The sequence below is a fragment of the Cherax quadricarinatus genome, chromosome 12 (genome assembly GCF_038502225.1).
Source record: "Cherax quadricarinatus isolate ZL_2023a chromosome 12, ASM3850222v1, whole genome shotgun sequence".
NCBI lineage: Eukaryota > Metazoa > Arthropoda > Malacostraca > Decapoda > Parastacidae > Cherax > Cherax quadricarinatus.
In genome coordinates, this window is record NC_091303.1 from 15392954 (window position 1) to 15418952 (window position 25999).

General features: G+C 42.3%; 1 protein-coding gene across 1 annotated transcript; it reads left to right on the forward strand.

Annotated features, from left to right (window-relative positions):
* The first annotated feature begins 16 nt into the window (after nucleotides 1-16).
* On the forward strand, nucleotides 17-24414 carry LOC128686526 (lactosylceramide 4-alpha-galactosyltransferase-like). Its single transcript, XM_070084361.1, has 7 exons — nucleotides 17-221; nucleotides 9433-9577; nucleotides 9938-10036; nucleotides 17430-17626; nucleotides 19836-20059; nucleotides 22504-22734; nucleotides 23981-24414. Exons 1-7 carry the CDS (start codon nucleotides 17-19, stop codon nucleotides 24131-24133), a joined length of 1254 nt encoding a protein of 417 aa, XP_069940462.1. The 3' UTR covers nucleotides 24134-24414.
* Nucleotides 24415-25999: the final 1585 nt, after the last annotated feature.

Below are 25999 nucleotides of genomic sequence, written 5' to 3' on the forward strand. Positions count from 1 at the left end.
CAAGAGCGACGTGGTGATGAACGGCAGGAAATGTGAGGACCATGGCGAGGCCGAAGCTGAAGAAGACGAGTTTGGCTTCAAAAATGAGAATAATCAAGCAAGAAAAAGTAGCATAGGGTACTACATGAATCTGTCCAAACCGAGTGCTCTGTTCGTGCCGCAGGCTGGCGAGATGACTCAACCGGACGTAAGTCACATTGACTTGACGTGTGAAGATCCCAGTGAGTGCGACCCACACGCTCGACCCAGGAAGGTGGTGCTCATTGTGTAATACACAGTAACTTTTAAAATGTATTTAAAATGCCTGTCACGACTCTTAGAGATTAAGGTATGAGGGAGGTGGAGTTGTCACGATCTCATTTAGAATAAAATAAAATTTTCTCGCAGTTTGTTTACAAAGCGAGGTAGGGAAAGGAAAAAGAAGAAGGATGTCCACTGCTTGTAATATATATATATGTAGGTCAACCAACCATATCTGTATCATTCATGTATCACTGTTTTATAATTACTTCATCATTTAGACTCATAAACAGAACCTGGTCCACAGGACTTGTAAATAGGTCAGTGAACAATCATTTTAGTCACCTTATTGACGATGCAGCTCTCCGTGTCTGGATGAAGGAGTAACTCATCTATAGGAACTGTAAGCAGACATATAATTTGTTCACAAAACTGTACTGCTGACAACAGTGAACACAAATATGTAACAGATCAAGTCTTCACCTGAACGTTTCGCTGTAAGCTCTCCTTAAACGAAACGTGGTCCATATATAGGTGTGTTTTAGCAATCAACATTTACCTGTCGCACAAACACTGGGGCAGAATACATACGCTGAGTGCTGATTTCTCTAAGCGTGTATATCCTGAAAAATTATTTTAAACCCTAAAACAGGGAATAAAATATTCTTGTCTGGTGGTCAAAAGGTCACCAGCGACCTTAATGACCCTAGTGTAGTCTGACAGGTTCTAAACTCTATTAACTAAGCAACCAACACTGCCCGTGGCAGTATCGTCCCTCCAGCCAGGTTACTATCCTTCATCCGGTCGCACGAGGGTCAACCTCTCTCTGTAAACATATCAAAATGTCAAGCTAAGTCGTGATAAACGACTGTCAATGAATAAACAGGAAAATGGACGGTCCAGCGTCAGGCCTGCTGCATACCAGGACCATGATTCGAGTCCCTGCTCATTTTTCTGTTTGTTCATATCAAAATATGTTTTTTCTCCCCTGTCAGGTGGCTGTACTCGCGCCTCCCTAGAAGGAGGATCGAGCCTTCATCGTTTCACACACAAAGTTTCCTTCCGTCATTCAAACAGGCTTTCCTTGTGCATTTATTAGGTTAAGGCTGCGGTGTTGACAGCGTCGACACCGTTGAAGACGGTTCCAGACCAGGACGGTGATCTCTTTTGGCCGGTTAACCATAAATATAGTTGTTGCATTCAAGGGCAGCCGCTAAATCCGGAGGACAGGAGACAGAGGCGGGCAGAGACGGGACAAAGAGAAGAAAGAAGGAAGTGGAGAAGTAGTTATAGAGATAATGCAGGTAGTGGAAGTAGGTAGTAAAAGCAGTAGTGTTAGCAAAAAAGTAGGTTGAGTGGATCACTAATTGATCAGCCGCTAATGATTAAGTAGTAACTCGCTCTACTTTTCATGGTGAGGATAGTTGTGGAAAGACTTGTTTGTATAACAAGCTTTTATCGAGACAAAGTTTCGCTTATGTTGTCCTCAACTTATACTTGTTTTGCAGCCTGTGTCTTTGTTCTACTATCGTGGACAGTTTGGAATTAGGATGGAGTGAGGATGGAGTGAGGAGAGTGGTTCACTTGCCCCGTACCTTGGTAACTGGGATAATCTGAGATACTGGCCATTACTATTATCTTATTAACACCTCCGCTGGCACCGTCTTCACACTTTCAGGTATATAGAACGAAAATACGAAAAAAATAATGAGCAATTGACTAAAGGTACGATTGCAAAATATGGCTGATAAGTGTCAGTGTGTTTGTGTGGGATGTGTAGGTGTTAGTCTGTGAATGTGGTGTGTGTGTCTGTGAATGTGTGTGTGAGTGTGTGTGTTTGTGAATGTGTGTGTGTCTGTGAATATGGTGTATGTGTGTGTGTGTGTGTGTGTTGTTGTGCGTGTGTGTGTGCGTGTGTGTGTGTGTGTGTGTGTGTGTGTGTGTGTGTGTGTGTGTGTGTGTGTGTGTGTGTGTGTGTGTGTGTGTGTGTGTGTGTCTGTCTGTCTGTGTCTGTGTCTGTGTTTCTGTGTATCTGTGTGTCTGTGTCTGTGAATATGGTGTGTGTGTGTGTGTGTGTGTCTATCTGTACGTGTGTATGTTTATGACTGTCTGTGTGTGTATAAGTGTTCGCATTTTTGTAAAAATTAGCTTTTTTTGTAAATCAAAGAATCCTAACAATATTAAAAATGCTACATATCTTATGCTGACAAATGGTGTAATTTTGTAGCTACGAAGGTTCAGGCGACACAACATATAACCAGATGTATGTGTTCGTTAAATATGTTTGATTTACTCTTGTATAACTTATAAGATCATTCTTCAACTGTCATATACGGATGTGTTCCAGTTCCATATATATATATATATATATATATATATATATATATATATATATATATATATATATATATATATATATATATATATATATATATATATATATATATATATATATATATATATATATATATATATATATAATAAACTCTCAAAATAGTCTTTTTATTATTAACCTTCATCTTTTGATTTAGAAAACAGCATTGTAAATAATCATTCAGTGATGAAGAAGTTATTATTTGGTGATTTTCTTTCCTATTTTATTTCAGATCATCTGTTTCCTCAATTTTTTTTTGATGATTTACGATGCTGAGAACATTCAGACACCATCATCAGGATTTTTTGTGAAAATACAATCACAATAAAGTTGTATTTAAACAATTAAATTATAGTTTATGTTATCAAATGTTGGAAATAAACTTAAAAGTAAAAAAAATTTCCACTAACGCGTGAAAGAGGTGATTATTATTGACCAACATAAACAAAACGTTGATAAGTTAGACACATGTGCAGTACTTAGTTATCTTTATTCCTGAACGCTTCGCCTGTACATCAAGCTTCATCAGCCGAATACAAAAGTGGCAACAATGGAGACAGCAGAAGCAATGGAGAGGTAAAGATGATGTAATCAGCCCATTAACTTTGAAGACGAAGTTTAAGATAGTCAGTCCCTCATCGTGGAGATATGTCCAACTTTGAAGATGGAGAGAATGCTGGAAATGTGTTTAGCACATTTCCAGCATTCCAGCTTTGAAAAGGAAACATTTCCAGCATATCAGCTAGAAAGGCCTTCTGCAGTGTTCCTCCTTCCTTATGTTCTTAATAGAACTGTTAGGGAGGACTATTTATCTTCTTTCTTGAAGATATGTAAACGGTCCCTGCAGCCTCTGACGAAATGATAATGATAGTAAAGTTTATAAAAGATCTGTTCTCAGGAAGAACATTCTTCTTGAAGAAATTCACGTAGGAAGAATTATATGATAACGCCGCTTTCAATTTCAGTGTTGTGGTGCGAGCAGCAGTGGTGGAGAAGATCGTGTTGCTTGGTAGTTTTTCGGTAGACTTTGAAACGTAGTTATGATCAGATTTACAGAGAAGAACATCAAGGAAAGGTAGAGTGCCGCCCACTTCCTCTACGAGCGTCAACTGGATAGAGCGCTCGATGTGAAGCTTGTGTTGGAGTGCAGAGACGTCGAATCCTCTGGGAGTTATGACGATAATGTCATCAACATAACGGAGCCAGTAACCGAGGAGGGGATAATAGCAGAAAATCACTCGTCTACGAAATGTTCCATGTATAGGCTGGCCAGAGCAGTTCTTAATAGTGAACTCACTGGTACATAGTTTATTGAACGAAAGAATTTTCAACAGAAACAGTTAACTAACACATAGTTCAATGAGATCAACAGAATCGCTGGCTGGAACAGGGACGTCGTGGGTGTCATCAATTTTCCGTTGCATAACATCGTCGGCATGTGCTGGTGACACTCTAGTGAATAGAGACGTCACGTCTAGACTGGAGAGTTTCTTGTTTCAGATGTTTATGTTTCGGATGCAGTTGAGCAGATCACCAGAATGTTTTAAATGTACGTGACTGATGGTGCCTAAGAATTCTGCTAAGTGTTCGGTTAGAATCCCTGATAATTTTTGGGATGGAGGGGAAGGGAGGTGCGCTGCTTATTCCTGATGCGATGGGTCTCATTGTAATTTCTGGTTTATGTGTCTGGCAGACCATACATTTTGGCGGGTCTGGGGTTGCCGGGAATGGTGTGTAGAAGTTTCTTTCCAAGTTCCGAGCTGTTCAGGATGTGACGAATTTGGCGTATGAAAGATTTGGTTGGAGTGTCCATTTGCACACCTGTGAAAGGCCCGTAAGTGCCCAGGTAGATTAAGCATCTTGTATTTGTTGTCGGTAATGTTCAAAATGATGATATCACCTCCTTTGTCGGGAGTAGTGATTCAATGTCAGTATCCTGTGCTAAAGTTTGAAAGGCAGTGATGTACCGACGAGGTCGGACTGGAGAGCTGTGTGAAGAGGGCTGCAGTAAGGATGACTTAAACATAACCTTTCTGGAAACCTGAGGAATCCTGGTGTCTGTGCAGTGGAGATCTTGCTGCTTAATTATTCCTGTAGCGAATTTTAGGCCTAAGCTGAGGGTTTCAGTTTTTGTGCTTGTCAAGGGGCAAGATGAAAACTTGTAAAATTTCGATCTCCCTATACTTTTCCACTGACTACTTTCGCGAACTTAGTTTCCCGGTGAATCTGATTTTTTGTTGAACGCTAGCTGTGGCGATTCTGTTTCATATTATTTTGGCAGTACATTTGTCCGTATCGCCTCGTGGTGTGGAGTCTTAAGTCCTGTCAAGAAGAGAGGCTTCCTTAGTGGCGATGCTTAGGTCAGCGGTGTATTATGTTGATGACACTCACCATAACTCCCAGAAGATTCAACGTCTCTGCACTTCAACTCAAGCTGAACTAATTTACACTCGAAGAGGAAGTCATCGGCGCTCTACCTTTCCTCTGCAAATCTTATCATGAACTACGTTTCAAAGTCTGCCGCAAACCAGTCAACACGACTTTCGCTACTACTCGCACCACGACACCAAGACTAAACTCTGCGTCATCACTGACTTCTTACTACGTGCTCTGTGTATCTGCACCATTGAAAACTTTGAAGAATAATGCTCATTCCTAGAAGAGATGTTTTCTAAACTTCACTATCCTCTTCATTTCATCAGAGATTACAAGCGTCGTGCACAAAAATCTTCAACTCACCTAGAGGAAACAGAACCAAAAGATACATAGCCCCACCAACCACTCTCTCTGCTTTACACCAACACTACTTCAACTGCCACTTCCACTACCAACCTTACTTCTACCACTACTACTCCCACCTCTCTTGTCGCGTCCCTGCCAGCTGTACTGTATATACTGGCTCCTCTCCTCTCTGTTAGTGTGACTTTGAAAATGGTTCAGTCGGTCCGTAACGTCGTCGTAAGCTTCTCTCTCTCCCATGTGCTGGTTATTTGTGTATTGTTCCAGTCACAGTATCGTGCCTTTTTGTATTTATACATAGTCCTCCCTAACAACTTTGTTGCTAAATTCATCTTCAGTATTTTCTCCATCGCCAAATGCCAAGCCGCCGGGTCACCATCTGGAGAAGACCCGGGCCGGAAGTGCCGGCAAATCATAAATGTATGAATGAAATACCAAGTATACACCACTGTCTCCACTACTAAACACAGGTTGTGGAAGATCATCACAACCATACACAGGTTGTGGGTCATCACAACCCGACCTCTTTGACTCATGGAATACTCATAACCCAAGCTCATTCCTGCCACTCATGTCCAAGACATGTCAGGTACACGCGTGGGCGGTGACACCCGTCACGTTCAGTACACACGAGTTTCGGTAACATCCGTCACGTTCAGTACACACATGGGTGGAAGTGTTCCCTGAACCCTAGTGAATAGAAGTCAGTACTCGTGTAAGGCATGCACCAGTGTATGAGAGATCCTGACGGTGTAGACACCAGTGTGTGAGAACACCTGGCGGTATAGACACAGCGTGTGAGAGCTCCTAACGGTGTAGACTTGTTGAAACATCAATGTGTGTGGCAGATGGAAAAAAAATGTAACGGCGCGCCAATTTAATATATGATGGAGGAAGATTTATAATTGTAAAGCTTAAATTTTATAATAAGCATCGTACTGGTGGAAGTTTAACAACAAACATCGTGCTGGTGGAAGTTTAACAACAAACATCGTGCTGGTGGAAGTTAAACAACAAACATCGTGCTGGTGGAAGTTAAACAACAAACATCGTGCTGGTGGAAGTTAAACAACAAACATCGTGCTGGTGGAAGTTAAACAACAAACATCGTACTGGTGGAAGTTTAACAACAAACATCGTGCTGGTGGAAGTTTAACAACAAACATCGTGCTGGAGGAAGTTAAACAACAAACATCGTGCTGGTGGAAGTTAAACAACAAACATCGTGCTGGTGGAAGTTAAATAACAAACATCGTGCTGGTGGAAGTTAAACAACAAACATCGTGCTGGTGGAAGTTAAACAACAAACATCGTGCTGGTGGAAGTTAAACAACAAACATCGTGCTGGAGGAAGTTAAACAACAAACATCGTGCTGGAGGAAGTTAAATAACAAACATCGTGCTGGTGGAAGTTTAACAACAAACATCGTGCTGGAGGAAGTTAAACAACAAACATCGTGCTGGAGGAAGTTAAATAACAAACATCGTGCTGGTGGAAGTTTAACAACAAACATCGTGCTGGTGGAAGTTTAACAACAAACATCGTGCTGGTGGAAGTTTAACAACAAACATCGTGCTAGAGGAAGTTAAATAACAAACATCGTGCTGGTGGAAGTTTAACAACAAACATCGTGCTGGTGGAAGTTAAATAACAAACCACGTGCTGGTGGAAGTTAAACAACAAACATCATGCTGGTGGAAGTTAAATAACAAACCACGTGCTGGTGGAAGTTTAACAACAAACATCGTGCTGGTGGAAGTTAAATAACAAACATCGTGCTGGTGGAAGTTAAACAACAAACATCGTGCTGGTGGAAGTTTAACAACAAACATCGTGCTGGTGGAAGTTAAACAACAAACATCGTGCTGGAGGAAGTTAAATAACAAACATCGTGCTGGTGGAAGTTTAACAACAAACATCGTGCTGGTGGAAGTTAATCAACAAACATCGTGCTGGTGGAAGTTTAACAACAAACATCGTGCTGGTGGAAGATAAACAACAAACTTCGTGCTGGTGGAAGTTAAATAACAAACATCGTGCTGGTGGAAGTTAAATAACAAACATCGTGCTGGTAGAAGTTTAACAACAAACATCGTGCTGGTGGAAGTTAAACAACAAACATCGTGCTGGTGGAAGTTAAATAACAAACATCGCGCTGGTGGAAGTTAAACAACAAACATCGTGCTGGTGGAAGTTAATCAACAAACATCGTGCTGGTGGAAGTTAAACATCAAACATCGTGCTGGTGGAAGTTAAACAACAAACATCGTGCTGGCGGAAGTTAAACAACAAACATCGTGCTGGTAGAAGTTAAACAACAAACATCGTGCTGGTGGAAGTTAAATAACAAACATCGTGCTGGCGGAAGTTAAACAACAAACATCGTGCTGGTGGAAGTTAAACAACAAACATCGTGCTGGTGGAAGTTAAACATCAAACATCGTGCTGGTGGAAGTTAAACAACAAACATCGTGCTGGTGGAAGTTAAATAACAAACATCGTGCTGGTGGAAGTTAAACAACAAACATCGTGCTGGAGGAAGTTAAATAACAAACATCGTGCTGGTGGAAGTTAAACAACAAACATCGTGCTGGTGGAAGTTAAATAACAAACATCGTGCTGGTAGAAGTTAAACAACAAACATCGTGCTGGTGGAAGTTAAACAACAAACATCGTGCTGGTGGAAGTTAAATAACAAACATCGTGCTGGTGGAAGTTAAACAACAAACATCGTACTGGTGGAAGTTTAACAACAAACATCGTGCTGGAGGAAGTTAAATAACAAACATCGTGCTGGTGGAAGTTAAACAACAAACATCGTGCTGGTGGAAGTTAAATAACAAACATCGTGCTGGTAGAAGTTAAACAACAAACATCGTGCTGGTGGAAGTTAAACAACAAACATCGTGCTGGTGGAAGTTAAATAACAAACATCGTGCTGGTGGAAGTTAAACAACAAACATCGTGCTGGTGAAAATTAAACAACAAACATCGTGCTGGTGGAAGTTAAATAACAAACATCGTGCTGGTGGAAGTTAAACAACAAACATCGTGCTGGTGGAAGCTAAACAACAAACATCGTGCTGGTAGAAGTTAAACAACAAACATCGTGCTGGTGGAAGTTAAACAACAAACATCGTGCTGGTGGAAGTTAAATAACAAGCATCGTGCTGGTGGAAGCTAAACAACAAACATCGTGCTGATAGAAGTTAAACAACAAACATCGTGCTGGTGGAAGCTAAACAACAAACATCGTGCTGGTGGAAGCTAAACAACAAACATCGTGCTGGTGGAAGCTAAACTACAAACATCGTGCTGGTGGAAGCTAAACAACAAACGTCGTGCTGGTGGAAGCTAAACAACAAACCTCGTGCTGGTGGAAGCTAAACAACAAACATCGTGCTGGTGGAAGCTTGGACGTGACAATGAGAGTGTGGACGAGACTCAAGATGATCCAGGGGACTGCTGCTCTCCTCACTGTTTACTTCCTATTAACGCCTAACTCTTTTAGTAAGTTGTCACCTGCATCTCACCTCGTCCCAACAACCGTTTACAAGTGTCCACCTCACCTGTTTATACCTTGCCCTTTATTTATTTATAATGTTCATTTCTGACCCTTGATCTGTTTATACGTGGCTCCCACACCTGTTCATACCTGGTTCCATAAACCTGTTTATCCCTGCCTCGATACACCTGCCAGGGATTAGATCCATACCCAGTTAATACCTGGTTGCACTATTTATTTGTACCGGGTGCAAACAGCTGGAATATCTGATTCCCGCACCTGCGAATGTATGATCCCCACACCTGTAAATATCTGATCCCCCACACCTGTTCACATCTAGTCCTCCACACTGACTGGTACCGACACATGTAGATACCTAATTTCTCTAATACCTGTTCAAATCAGAACGCCAAACCTTGCTACTTCCTAAACCACGTACCCTTTCCCACCTCCCGTAGTTAAAGCTACAAATTTTTGACACTTCTGGGTTTAATACATAATCATTAACTTCGTCATTTACCCACGAGATCTAAGAGTCTAGACAGAGTTATAATTGACACCAGTTTATCACAGGGGTACTAAGATATGACCCAGCGGCACTCCAGTCCTCGGTCACCGAGATCAAGGAACAGGCAGACGCACACAACGACTACCTCACCTGCCCAGCACCCAGGGCTAGACGACCCCACGACCTCCTGCTGCTAGACGACATCTTCAGGTACAGCTATAGTGAGAGTTGACGCTGGAACTTATCTGAAGTGAGTTTTTGCTTCCATCTTTCTCCGTGATATTTTTCTCAGTATATGGCTCATTTTTCTTTCTGTTTTCCTGCCGGTAGTTGCCGGAAGGATTGGAGGGTAGGAAGAGAACTTTCTGCTTTTCTCTCCTTGACTTATACATCTGGATATGCACGACAGCCTTTAATCTAGAAGGAAGTAGATAGTTCTTGTCAGCAGAAAGCCTCGGTGTGGACCTCCAAGTCTTCCGCTCTCTCTCTCCCTCCCCGCGGGTTCAGCGTCGTCTCATGAATTTAATTATAATAATTATTGACGGACTGATAAATGATATTTTCCTGCAGCCTGAAGGAAGCGCAGCAGGAGGGATCGCTTAACATTCTGCTGCTGGAGAGTTCGTGCGCAGTCCAGCCCACCACCCGAGCATGGTGTGCACTAGAGAGGTACGACTATCACTATTGTATGTCAGTGGCGCCCTTCCGCGCCTGTGGCGTCCTAGATAAGTATTGTTGAAAATTGTATAAAATACCGACAAGTTAAAGATGAAGACACATGTGCAACAGTTGGGTATCTTTATTGACGAAACGTGTCGCCTACACAGTAGGCTTCTTCAGTCATATACAAAGGGAGCAGTAGTAATGAAATAAAGATGATGTCATCAGTCCATCAACCTTTGAAGAAAAAGTATTTGAGGTGGTCAGTCCCTCAGCCTGGAGAAGAGTTCAGCTCCATGGAGCCTGCTGTGCAGGCGAAACGTTTCATCAATAAAGATACCCAACTGGATCACTATGACATGGCCTTGGATGCACTGGAAGAAAATCAGAATGCAGATGTAATATACACAGACTTTGCAAAAGCATTTGACAAATGCGATCATGGCGTAATAGCCCATAAAATACGTGCTAAAGGAATAACTGAGAAAGTGGGGAGATGGATCTTCAACTTCCTAACAAATCGAACACAAAGAGTAGTGGTCAACAGAGTTAAATCGGAGGCTGCCATAGTGAAGAGCTCTGTTCCACAAGGCACAGAACTCGCCCCCATCTTATTCCTTATCCTCATATCAGACAAAAACAGAGATATACACCACAGCACCGTATCATCCTTTGCGGATGATACTAGGATCTGCATGAGGCTGTCATCTGCTGAGGACACGGTTAACCTCCAAGAAGATATAAACAAAGTTTTCCAGTGGGCAACGGTAAACAATATGATGTTCAATGAGGACAAATTCCAACTACTCCGTTATGGAAAACTGGAGGAGATAATAACTAGAACAGAGTATACTAATGACTCCGGCCATACAATAGAGCGGAAAAATAATGTAAGGGACCTGGGAGTAGTAATGTCTGAGGATCTCACTTTCAAGGATCACAACAGTGCCACGATCGCACGTGCAAAGAAAATGATAGGATGGATAATGAGAACTTTCAAAACGAGAGATGCCAAGCCCATGATGATCCTTTTCAAATCACTTGTTCTCTCTAGGCTGGAATACTGCTGTACATTAACATCTCCATACAAAGCAGGTGAAATCGCAGATCTAGAGAGTGTACAGAGATCCTTTACTGCACGTATAAGTTCTGTCAAGCACCTTAACTACTGGGAACGCTTGGAAGCACTTGACTTGTACTCGTTGGAACGCAGGAGGGAGAGATATATCATAATCTACACTTGGAAAATCTTGGAAGGAATGGTCCCAAATCTGCACACAGAAATCACTCCCTACGAAAGTAAAAGACTGGGCAGGCGATGCAAAATGCCGCCAATAAAAAGTAGGGGCGCCATTGGTACACTAAGAGAAAACACCATAAGTGTCCGGGGCCCAAAACTGTTCAACAGCCTCCCATCAAGCATTAGGGGAATTGCCAATAAACCCCTGGCTGCCTTCAAGAGAGAGCTGGACAGATACCTAAAGTCGGTGCCGGATCAGCCGGGCTGTGGCTCGTACGTCGGACTGCGTGCGGCCAGCAGTAACAGCCTAGTTGATCAGGCCCTGATCCATCGGGAGGCCTGGTCGTGGACCGGGCCGCGGGGGCGTTGATCCCCGGAATAACCTCCAGGTAACCTCCAGGTAACTGTTGCACATGTGTCTTAATCTCCTAGAGAAGTAGATTGATACCAATCTTTCTACGCCTTTTGTGCCCTGGAGAGGTTAGCCTTTCCAATCCTTCCAATCCTCTGTCGTTACTTATACCTATCCTTATATGCCTATGGTGGCCTAGAGAGGTAAGCCTATCGCCCTCTCCCCCCAGTTATATTAGTCATACTGCTAGTGAAAAATTTTGAGTGGGTAGCCATGGCCAGTCACTGACTCAAAGATCTCAGTATTAGGCTGTTCATGTAATTCATTATACAGTACAATTACTCTTCAGTGATTCAGACGTCATTATAGACGTCTGATGATCAGTGAGTAAATTACAGTGACTCGTAATTTCAGAATAACAGGAAATCAAAAAGTTTTTTTAGTTTTTAAATAGCAATTAGAGGAAATTTAAAAAAAAATAATTATAATTAAAATGTTTCATGGCGTAAAAGCGCCATTTACACATTTTTAATGAACTTTTATTCAATTTCAATTGAAAAACTTCGTAAAAACTGCAAAACTGAAGTTTCTCGTTCACTTAACTTATATAATTAACTTACATAACTAAATAAAAAATATATGACTTATATTTGCGAGTTATGAGAGGGACGAGGGAGGTAAGAAGTGAGAATAATATTATCCTGTCACTACTATGGCTGACAAAAATATTACTTCTGATTATATTTTCCCGGCTGAGTTAACAATAATTATGCTGCTAAAACAGCAGTATTACTCCTGAGATTATCTCTTGGTAAATTGTACTCTTTGTGATTTCGTATAAAAATAATAATAATAATAATAATAATAATAATAATAATAATAATAATAATAATAATAATAATAATAATAATAATAATAATAATAATAATAATAATAATAATAATAAAAATAATAAAAATAATAATAATAATAATAATAATAATAATAATAATAATAATAATAATAATAATAATAATAATAATAATAATAATAATAATAATGATAATAATAATAATCAAAAGATGAACAAGAAGAAGAAGAAAAACAGCAACAACAACAGCAAGAATCTCTCGCTTATATATATATATATATATATATATATATATATATATATATATATATATATATATATATATATATATATATATATATATATATATATATATATATATATATATATATATATATATATATATATATATATATATATATATATATATATATATATATATATATATATATATATATATATATATATATATATATATATATATATATATATATATATATATATATATATACATATAGATATATACTTCCTGAGGTGTGCACCCTCTTTTGACAACCCAACACTCGACGAATATGACGCACACCTGAAATCAACCTTTAAGAAAGCCCTGAACCTGTCACTAGAGGATCAGCAATGGGATCAGGCAACCCTCCCAGTGCAACTGGGAGGTATAGGGGTGCGCAAAGCAACGCATGTTGCTTTACCTGCTTTTCTGTCTTCGTGTTTGGCTTCCAGCGCACTAGTCAACAAGATTGTCCCTGAACGCTTGAGAGACGTGGTAGGAGCTCTAGACCCCAGGTTTACTGAAGCAGCGATGCGGTGGGACACCCTTACAGACTCCTCCAGTAGACCAGCTCCTCCCAAAGAGCACAAACAGTCCCACTGGGACAAACCGATCATGGAAAAAATTGCCAACACAAAGCTCACCAACGCTTCATGAAAGGACAAAGCTCGTCTCCTGGCGGTGAAGTCAGCATTCAGGAGATTTCCTTCTAGCTGTTCCCAATTCCTCCCTGGGCACTCGACTCGACCCACAGACCATTCGGATTGGTGTTGCTCTTCGCCTAGCCACCCCCATCCTCACCGAACATAAGTGTATTTGCGGCAGGGCGACAGCTGATCAATTCGGACTTCATGGTCTCATGTGTCACAGCAGAAGGGAAGTATGCCAGACATGAGGAGGTCAATGACATCATAAAGAGAAGCCTCGCCACAGCCCGTTGCCCAGCTCAACGGGAACCCCAAGTGCAGAGGTCTGACGAAAGTCAAAAGCGTCCTGATGGAGCCACTATGCTACCCTGGAAGGATAGAAAGCAGATTGCCTGGGACTACATCTGTGCCGCCACATTGACAGACACCTACTTGCCATACTCCACAGCTGAAAGGGGTGGAGCTGCCAGCCACAGGGAGACCCAGAAGATCCGTAAATATGAAGACCTTCCCCCTTGCTATAACTTCATCCCAATAGGGTCGGAGACCCTTAGAGCATGGGGCAAGTGTGCTCTAAAGTTCATCAAAGAGCTGGGTGAAAAGCTCATCATAGAAACCAAGGACCACAGGGCGACCAGCTTCCTCTTTCAGAGAGTCAGTGTCGCGATCCAGAGAGGAAATGCCTGCAGCATTTTGGGCACGCGGCCCACTGCCGGGGAGCTGGACGAAGTATTCGAGATGTAGCTCTGAGTTGTTAGCTAGGTTGTTTTACTTTCTACTGTATTTTTGTAAATGTTGTGTCAATGTATTTTGTCTTTAAATGGAATATATGTTAAATACAGGGGGTGGTAGGAAAAAATTCTCAAACAGCTTCAGGGAGAACCTTGAGTTTTTCCTGAAGCAAGTTTATCTTTTTCTCTGAGGATGAGGGTCCCTAGGACAGTTCTAGAGGTGGTACCTTATAATATATATATATATTTGTGTACTGTATAAAGGATATTACTAATAGAACTACGACTGTCATTACTACTCGGCTGGTCGACACACCGTGCTGGTCGACACACCGTGCAGGTCGACACACCGTGCTGGTCGACACACCGTGCTGGTCGACACACCGTGCTGGTCGACACACCGTGCCTGTCGACACACCGTGCTGGTCGACACACCGTGCTAGTTGACACACAGTGCTGGTCGACACAACGTGCCTGTCGACACACTGTGCTGTTCGACTCATCGTGCTTGAAGAATGTTGCCCTTTTTAACAGTGTTAAATTAGAAATGCCCCATTCCGCTGTCACAGTATCAGGTTAACCCACCAGCGAGGGAAGAGATCCCTCTCAGAAGTGATGTGATGACCGCCAACCACTCAGAACTGATGTGACGACCACCAACCACCGTTGATCTCCCCACCTCGCCGACAGGGGCCAGCCAGCCCACGCCTCACTGCGCCGAGCAAACCACAGTGATCTTGCGCGAAATCCTGCCTTTCTACCTGGATAATATCCCATTCAGAGCCAGCACTGATGACGGGGGAGGAGGGTTAATATCACACCTGGATAAGATCCTACTGCAGGTGGACGCCGCTAATACTCTCAAGAGCTCTCACCTCCTTATAACGGAGGTGTTACACCTGGAGGAGTGCGTTCACCGTTTACCGTTTACCACACCTCTCACACCTCAGTGAGGTATGTGTGTGTGTGTGTGTGCGTGTGTGTGTGTGTGTGTGTGTGTGTGTGTGTGTGTGTGTGTGTGTGTGTGTGTGTGTGTGTGTGTGTGTGTGTGTGTGTGTGTTTGTGTTTGTGTGTGTGTACTCACTCACCTATTTGTACTCACCTATTTGTGGTTGCAGGGGTCGAGTCCTAGCTCCTGGCCCCGCCTCTTCACCGGTTGCTACTAGGCCCTCTCTCTCCCCGCTCCATGAGCTTTATCAAACCTCGTCTTAAAACTGTGTATGGTTCCTGCCTCCACTACGTCATTTTCTAGGCTATTCCACTGCCTTACAACTCTATGACTGAAGAAATACTTCCTACTATCTCTCTGACTCATTTGTGTCTTCAACTTCCAATTGTGGCCTCTTGTTTCTGTGTCCCCTCCCTGGAACATCCTGTCTTTGTCCACCTTGTCTATTCCACGCAGTATTTTATATGTCGTTATCATGTCTCCCCTGACCCTCCTGTCCTCCAGTGTGTGTGTGTGTGCGTGTGTGTGTGCGTGTGTTTGTGATATGCTTTTTGTTTCACTGCCAGACGTAGTGTAGTGTGACACTGTCTAGTTAGACATAAGTGTAATAGCGCACAAAATGCGTGATAAAGGAATAACAGGAAAAGTTGGTAGATGGATCTATAACTTCCGGACAAAAAGAACACAGAGAGTAATAGTAAACAGAGTAAAGTCTGAAGCAGCTTCGGTGAAAAGCTCTGTTCCACAGGGCACGGTGCTCACTCCCATTCTATTCCTCATCCTCATATCTGACAGAGATGTAAGCCATAGCTCCGTGTCTTCCTTTGCGGATGACACCTGGATTGCCATGACAGTGACCTCCATTGAAGACACCGCATGACTCCTAGCGGACATAAACCAAATCTTTAAATGGTCCACTCAAAACAATATGAAGTTCATTGAAGAGAAATTTCATGGCTCAGGTATGGAAAACTTGAGGAAATTAAAACTATATCAGGATATACGACAAATTCTAACCATACAGTAGAGCGAAAAAGTAATATGAAGGACCTGGGAGTGATAATGTCAGAGAATCTCGCCTTCAAAGACCACAACAATGTATCTACTGCATCTGCTAGGAAAATGATAGGATGGATTATGACAATCTTCAAAACTTGGGACGCCAAGCTCATGATGATTCTCTTCAAATCACTTGTTCTCTCTAGGCTGGAATGCTGATGTACACTAACTGCCCCCTTCAAGGCAGTCGAAATTGCTGACCTGGCACACATATGTACGATAAGGCACCTAAAATTACTGGGAACGGTTGAAGGTCCTTGAACTGTATTCCCTGGAGAGCATGCGAGAGAGATATAAGATAATAAACATTTGGAAAATCCTAGAGGGATTAGTACCAAACTTGCAAACGAAAATCACTCCCTATGAAAGCAAAAGACTCTGCAGGAGATGCAACATTCCCCCAGTGAAAAGCAGGAGTGCCAGGAGTACACTGAGAAACAACACAATAAGTGTCCGGGGCCAAAGACTGTTTAACTGTCTCCCAGCATACATAAGGGGGATTACCAGTAGACCCCTGGCTGTCTTCAAGAAGGCACTGGACACAAGTGGAGTGTGAGCATGACTAAGTATGGGACGGCACTTGATAGTAACACTCTTCGTTATATATATATATATATATATATATATATATATATATATATATATATATATATATATATATATATATATATATATATATATATATATACATATATATAAATATATATATATATATATATATATATATATATATATGTGTGTGTGTGTGTGTGTGTGTGTGTGTGTGTGTGTGTATTAATACTGAGGTTTCCTGGCTGTCTCCTTTAAACCTGGTCCCTCCAACCTAACCTCCAACCTTCAACCATTTATCTTTTTCCATAACGTGCATCTCTTCCCTAGCTTAACGGGTGTTGCTACTGAACTCATGGTTGCAATGCTTGACGGTATCCTCGTCGCCATACCGACGTGACTTCATATAACAGGAAACATAGATTTTGTTCCCAGTGTGTAGCTGTTATACAGAGTAGTATAGCAGATTACTGCTGAAGTGTCCAGTTTTGATTCCCTCATCTTCTAATGTCTTCGTATATCATCAGTATTGAACTGAAACAGCCAATGTTTGGTCAAGCATCTTCAAATAAAAACACCCAGGTGTTGCACCTGTGTCTAATTTCTCATCTGAATCTAATTTTTATTTAAAGGTTAGGTTAGGTAAAGTTTGTCAGGACACAGGTGTTTTCTGACTCGGGTCTTAGTCATATAATGACCCCTCAGCTCGAGGTTTTGGTCATCTGACCAAGGCCTTTTGTTGACAGAAAAAAATTCTTTCCAGCTTGGCTCAGCAGAACCCAGAGGCTGTGGTATGGTACGTGATGAGAGCTGGAGTGCTGAATACCATGGTCGGTCCTGCGGCATCCCTGCTGCGGCAGTACTCCAACCTGCGGCCCGTCACTGCTGATCTGCGGCACCTCTTCTCCGGCACCCCACTTCTGCGGCTCTACACCACCGCAGCCTGGAACACAAACACCAGTAAATTGTGACAGCGCTGTGGGTTCACACTAGTGGGTTGTGGCACCATTGTGGGTACATACTAGTAAGTTGTGGCACCACTGTGGGTACACTCTAGTGCGTTGTGGCACCACTGTGGGTACACACTAGTGGGTTGTGGCACCCTTGTGGGTACACACTAGTGGGTGTGACACCACTGTGGGTAAACACTAGTGGGGTGTGGCACCACTGCGGGTACACACTTGTGGGGTGTGGCACCACTGCGGGTACACACTAGTGGGGTGTGGCAACATTGTGGGTACACACCAGTAGGTTGTCACCACTGGTAGTTGGTGTAGAAAAACACGTAAGCAAACACTAGGACATATTTATTAGAAAACATTTCGGTCCTGGGACCTTGATCACTTCTAACATACAGAGGATGAAAGACTTTATGTATAGGCGGAGAGTGAGGTGTGAGTGACGCATGGTGACCTGAGGAATGTCATGTTGGGATGAGGACGGGTAGACGATGAGATCATGTAACTCCTGTGTTGCTGGGTTGGTGGTGCTTTGCCTGGTTGACTATCATGTATGCTAATGTTTCAGAAATTTCGTGGTTTCCAGTGTTACGTTCTATTGTGTCGGTGACGGCAATAAGCGAGGCTTCTAGACACTGTCGGCGTCTGAGGTCTGGCTCGGTGAGAACGATTTGTGCCTCATCCCAGTTCATCAAATGCCCCGTGAAGTCTCGGTGGAGGACACAGACGTACCTTAAATCGTCTCTATTACTGGCACTACGATGCTCGTTCAGGAGGACCGCAAGTTCTCTGCCTGTTTCACTTACATATTTCTTGGGATGAGGCACAACTCGTTCTCACCGAGCCAGACCTTAGACGCCGACAGTGTCTAGAAGCCTCGCTAATTGCCGTCACCGACACAATAGAACGTAACACTGGAAACCACGAAATTTCTAAAACATTAGCATACATGATAGTCAACCAGGCAAAGCACCACCAACCCAGCAACATAGGAGTTACATGATCTCATCGTCTACCCGTCCTCATCCCAACATGACATTCCTCAGGTCACCATGCGTCAATCACACCTCACTCTCCGCCTATACATAATGTCTTTCATCCTCTGTATGTTAGAAGTGATCAAGGTCCCAGGACCGAAACGTTTTCTAATAAATATATCCTAGTGTTTGCTTACGTGTCTTTCTAAATCAACTTGTCGGTGTGTATTACCAAGGTTTATACCACCACTGGTAGTAACACAGTAGTAGGTTTTGGCACCCCTGGTAATAACGCAGTAGTAGGTTGTGGCACCACTGGTAATAACACAGTGGTAGGTTATGGCACCACTGGTAATGACGTGGTGTTAACCTGTGAGACCGTTGATAGCAACGTAGAGATAAGGTTTGGCACTGCTGACAAAATAGTGGAAGACTGGGGCACTGCTGGTGCCAACATTACGTTGTGGCACCACCGATGACTAACATTAAATTCTGGCACCACTGGTGCCAACATTAATTTATGGTACCACTGGTGTCAACATTATGTTGTGGTACCACTCGTGCCAACATTATGCTGTGGTACCACTCGTGCCAACATTATGTTGTGATGCCACTGGTGCCAACATTAGGTTGTGGTACCACTGGTGCCAGCATTAGGCTGCGGTACCACTGGTGCCAACATTAGGTTTTAACACCACTGGTGCCAACATTAGGTTGTGGCACCACTGGTGCCAACATTAGGTTGTGGTACCACTGGTGCCAACATTAGGTTGTGGTACCACTGGTGCCAACATTAGGTTTTAACACCACTGGTGCCAACATTAGGTTGTGGCACCACTGGTGCCAACATTAGGTTGTGGTACCACTGGTGCCAACATTAGGTTGTGGTACCACTGGTGCCAACATTAGGTTGTGGTACCACTGGTGCCAACATTAGGTTGTGGTACCACTGGTGCCAACATTAGGTTGTGGTACCACTGGTGCCAACATTAGGTTGTGGTACCACTGGTGCCAACATTAGGTTGTGGTACCACTGGTGCCAACATTAGGTTGTGGTACCACTGGTGCCAACATTAGGTTTTAACACCACTGGTGCCAACATTAGGTTGTGGCACCACTGGTGCCAACATTCGGTTGTGGTACCACTGGTGCCAACATTAGGTTGTGGTACCACTGGTGCCAACATTAGGTTTTAACACCACTTGTGCCAACACTCCCCCCCCCCTGCACCAGCGTGGCCCGAGGTCAACCTGGCAGATCTGCTGCGTCTGGCACTGGTGTGGCACCTGGGAGGGATGTACGTCGACACGGACGTCGTGTGCATCAGAGACGTCACTCGACTCGTTGACGTCATCGGCTGGCAGGAGACGTCAACGCTGGGCTCAGGTGTCTTCCACCTCAGACGTCACCATCCTTTCTTGCAGAGTGTCATGCAACGCGTTGCTGACGGATACCAGGTACGTCATGCATCATACTGCGCGTTGCTGACGGATACCAGGTACGTCATGCATCATACTGCGCGTTGCTGACGGATACCAGGTACGTCATGCATCATACTGCGCGTTGCTGACGGATACCAGGTACGTCATGCATCATACTGCGCGTTGCTGACGGATACCAGGTACGTCATGCATCATACTGCGCGTTGCTGACGGATACCAGGTACGTCATGCATCATACTGCGCGTTGCTGACGGATACCAGGTACGTCATGCATCATACTGCGCGTTGCTGACGGATACCAGGTACGTCATGCATCATACTGCGCGTTGCTGACGGATACCAGGTACGTCATGCATCATACTGCGCGTTGCTGACGGATACCAGGTACGTCATGCATCATACTGCGCGTTGCTGACGGATACCAGGTACGTCATGCATCATACTGCGCGTTGCTGACGGATACCAGGTACGTCATGCATCATACTGCGCGTTGCTGACGGATACCAGGTACGTCATGCATCATACTGCGCGTTGCTGACGGATACCAGGTACGTCATGCATCATACTGCGCGTTGCTGACGGATACCAGGTACGTCATGCATCATACTGCGCGTTGCTGACGGATACCAGGTACGTCATGCATCATACTGCGCGTTGCTGACGGATACCAGGTACGTCATGCATCATACTGCTCATCCTTCATCATATTGTTCATCATTATCCATCATATTGTTCATTATTACGCACCATATTGTTCAATATTATTCATAATTAAACACAATATTTTCATTATTCATTATATTATTCATTATACATCATATTGATCATTAAACATCATATTCGTCATTATACATAATATTGTTCATCTTACATTATATTGATCATCATGCATAATATTATGCATCATTCCATTATCATAGCTATTATTATTATTATGGTGATGGTGATGATGATGATAATGATGATGATGATGATGATTATCATTATTATTACATACAAAGGGAACACTTAACCTTGGAGGAATTGGAGACAATCAGATTCGATCCTAGGAAAGGCAGGTAAGCTTCTCTTTTTGGATCAAGAGCCCTGACCGGCATCAAGTCCTTGAAAGGACTTTCGACTTCTAACTCCTGAAGAAGACCTCATCGGAGGTCGAGACATACACAATGTTTCGCCCTCACTCCATGACTCGATAAATATAATTTTTATCTTCAAATTTCCCCGGATTTATCGATTTTTTTTTTTTAAATTCAGTATAGAGAGCAAATTTAATTAAAAATTGAGGTAATTTATTTGTTTCTATTTAATATAATATCAGCTCCATTATTTAAATGCATACTGAAGCAAAACATAAATATTAAAAATTGCTCGATATATATTATTATTATTATAATCAAGGGGGAAGCACTAAACCCGGAGGATTATACAGCGCCTGGGGGGGGGGATGTGGAAGGCATTCAGGCTTAATTCGGGGAACTGGAGCACAGATCCAATTCCCTAAATCAAGAGCCCCTCACCAACATCAAGGAACCTTCCTTGAGGGGTGCTCGATATATAGCGTGTCCACAACAGATAAGAGAGCGTAATTTTCTGTATATGGTAGTGAAACTAATGATTTTTTTTTTAAATCTTCATAATTTAACATAATTTGGCTTCAACGTAGGTAATTTATTATATTCTCTCTCCTCTAGTCAGAGGCGCCTGAGGATCCGTTCATAACTGTCTAGTCGCTGTCGTTGTCACTGGCATTGTCACTGTCTTTGTCACTGCCATTGTCACTGTTGTTGTTACTGTCATTGTCACCGTCATTGTCACTGTCGTTGTCACTGGCATTGTCACTGTTGTTGTCACTGGCATTGTCACTGTCGTTGTCACTGGCATTGTCACTGTTGTTGTCACTGGCATTGTCACTGTTGTTGTTACTGTCATTGTCACCGTCGTTGTCACTGGCATTGTCACTGTTGTTGTTACTGTCATTGTCACCGTCGTTGTCACTGTCATTGTCACTGTCTTTGTCACTGCCATTGTCACTGTCGTTGTCACTGTCACTGTCACTGCCGTTGTCACTGTCATTGTCACCGTCGTTGTCACTGTCACTGTCACTGCCGTTGTCACTGTCATTGTCACCGTCGTTGTCACTGTCACTGTCGTTGTCACTGCCATTGTCACTGTCGTTGTCACTGTCACTGTCACTGTCGTTGTCACTGCCATTGTCACTGTCGTTGTCACTGTCACTGTCACTGCCGTTGCCACTGTCATTGTCATTGTCTAGAGTGAAGAAAAGACACAGGTTATAAATAAATAAAAACCAAGCTTTGGTTGAAACAACGTTTCGCTCTGTGCAGAGCTTCGTCAGGTCATGACTTGGTGAAATGCTACACAGACGAAACGTGGTACCGCCAGAAGCATCTCCTGAAATCTGCATCTCTCCTTCAGGATCCATTTCTTCTTCCCGCCAGACGAACAAGTGGGGCTGGAGCGGCCCTCTCGCCTTCACCCAGGTGATGCTGCAGCTGTGTGGTGGTGCCAAGGGTCTGGTGCCAGGTGGTGGTGGTGCCAAGGGTCTGGTACCAGGCCGGGCAGGCAGGTGCCAGGGCATCGATCTCCTGCCCATCATAGCCTTCTACCCTGTACCCGCCAGCGTATGGAAGACACTCTTCATCCCTCAAGCACCTCGTCCTGTTACTCAGGTGAGTAGTTACTCAGGTGATCAGTTATTCAAGTGATTACTGAGGGTATCAGTTATTCAAGTGGGTAATTACTAGTGACTCTGGCAAGCAGTTACTCAAATGAACAATTCTCGTTGAGTTAGAGTGAGGTTATGACCCCACAAGTGCTAGAAAACTAGGAACATTGTCTAAAAGAAAAGAATCGTTTCTGTCTATTTATAGAAAGAGAATCGAGCATCCACTACACCTCCCACTTAATAACCCACACAGGTTTAGCGCTTCGCATAAATGCAATATGTATAAAGGAGCTTTTTCTCAAACTATCTTCCTTAAAGCTCCTTGTGCTCCATACGTGAATAGTGAGCACTGAGCCTTCACCTGAAATTAATAATAATAATAATAATAATAATAATAATAATAATAATAATAATAATAATAATAATAATAATAATAATAATAATATTATTATTATTATTATTATTATTATTATTATTATTATTATTATTATTATTATTATTATTATTATTATTATTATTATTATTAATGTTACCCTGATTGGTCTAATATCTTAAACAGGTAGTCTCTCTGGTCTGTGTTTTCGAAGTTTCTGAATTCGTATAAGATTGGCTCATTCGTGTTTCGTTAATGTTCGTAGAGGTACTTGTACTCATTGATGATTCCCTCTTTGTTCCATTCCTGTCCAAGAGAGTTAGATGTAGAAGATTGAGACACTTATGCACCATATGGGAATCTTTATTTAGGAAACGTTACGCCACACAGTGGCTTCATCAGTCCTATACAAAGCAGAGAGGTGCAAGAAGAGGAGGAGATTGAGGTAATCAGTCCCTCAGCCTGGAGTCGATGTGTTCAGTCCATCAATCTTGTAGAATGTACAGCATAAGGCCGTAGATGTGGCTTATATACTGTAGTCGGGTGAGGCGAAGCAGGCGGAGGCGGGGTCGTAGTGGTACCATCCACTAGTCGAAGTAGGTCTTCGTCCATAGGTAGGACAAGTTGGAGAATTCTTTGTACCAAGATCCCATGATGATGCAGTGTCTGACAGTTGTGATGAATGGTTTTGAAAACCGACAAGTTGAAGATTGAGACACTTATGCACCATATGGGAATCTTTCCTAAATAAAGATTCCCATATGGTGCATAAGTGTCTCAGTCTTCAACTTGTCGGTTTTCAAAACCATTCATCACACAGAGTTAGATGTAGTAGTAATAGATGGCTCACGCTTAGTGTTGTTCTCTGTTTTCACAGCGGTACCCTCGCTCCTACATGATACACACCTGGAATCAACTGAGCTATCGCCGGCCGATCGTCAAAGACTCTGGCAGTATCTACGACCAGGCAGCGCGAGCTTTCTGTCCTGTCACCCACGCCTTTGCTACCGCCTACAACACGGTCTACTGACCCTCCGTCAGGGTCTCGGAACACCACCATCTACTGACAATACTACTACCCGGACCTACCTCAAAAGATTTGAGTACTATCTACGTATTAACCCTATAAACTATGGCTATTCAGCCCTACGTAAGGGATCTGAGCAACATCGTTTACTAAGCCTACCACTCCGTATGTGAGATATTATATACATCTCTCTAGGCATACAAGAGGATGATATTTAATATTTTTTTATCTGCAGTTAGACAATAGTCACTCAGTTATTTAGAAAGAGATTGAAGGAATATTAACAGAGCTCTCTGACAGTGTTGTCTGTTGAACATCCATGTCTCTTGAACTTAATAATAACTTAATAACACTGTTTCGTAATAACTCGATAACACTGTTTCGTAATTTGAACGATTCGATAGTATGTTAAAATCAATAATTATACTTACAACCTCCTAACAAACACATGAAAAGTGTTTGGAAGGAGCTAAAACATGTAGATGATTGGAGGCATAAGGATGGTCTTCAGGTAGCCACGTAGCTGAGATAGTTATGACTGGTCCAACATGGCGTGGGATATTGGAAGTGTATTCTCGAAAGCCTAGGCGCTTTTTCAATTTAACATAATTGAATACATGAGCACTGTGCTGCTACCTTGTTGTATATGATATTTAGACAATGAGGGGAAAAAAAGTCAACTATGTTGTCTTTTTTCATACAAAGTATTAAGATCTGTCAACATGAGATGGGAAACTCCGGCAAGCACCCAGGCTCGAGGTACAGAGGAGGGAGGAGGTTATAACTGGTGTGCAGGCACGCATTCTACATCGTAAAACTTGTGGTTCAGTCGGGGATTTACCTCCTAGTGTGACCTAACTTAACAAAAGTGATCTTAGTGTGTTGCAACGAGGCTACTTCTCGCTGAGGTTATTATCTTGGATCATTCTGAACAATAAATGCAATATCTGTACAATAAATACCACTACAGAACAATAAATACAATTACTGAATAATAAGTATAGCTACAGAACAATAAATACTACTGAATAATAAGTACTGCTTAACAATAAATGCCATTACTGATCAATAACCAACATGTTTGTAAATAATTTCGCCCCTTTACGAATTGTTAAGCAGTCGAGAATTTCTTTCGAGGTTCACTGCATGTGGCAAGATTTTATGGAATAACTTTACTAATAATACAATTCTTGCAATTACTATATTTTATTACATCTGTGACTAATAAACTGTATTTCGTAGAACCAATACTTAATTTTTGTCCAAACTATTGTATTACCTTGAGTTACTTTGTATAACTACCTCACATATATTTTCTACATTATTCTTTGGTGTTACTTTGATGTTACTTTGATGTTACTTTGATGTTACTCTGCACTGCGCTATTACAATGTATTTTCAAATTACACCACATTGTATTTTATATTATAATAAGTTGTATTTTATACTACATCCGCATAGTGTATATTAGCATTGCTACCTAACGTTTATATTTTTATTATTACCGTTAATAACATTCTTGTAATTAGAATGTTACTAACTTCTAGTGTCACTACTGTCAGTTTAACTAGTGAGCCGTTTCACATTAGAGTTTAGTTAAGTCCATGACGCAAATCTGTTATCCGGGCCTCCGGTGAGTAAGCTAAGCTAATCGTAAGCAACAACGATCCCTTCCATATCTTAATCTTGACCTTAAGTTGAACCTCCTCTCTGACCTCTACAATAATCAGTTCACAGCAGATCAAGGCTACAAGTATTACACAACAAGCGGTGTAAACAGCGTCTTCAAAGAAACAACATATCAATATTCCGCTACAATATCAGATCGCTGCGTAAACATCAGTGTGTTAACTAACCTATTACTCATTA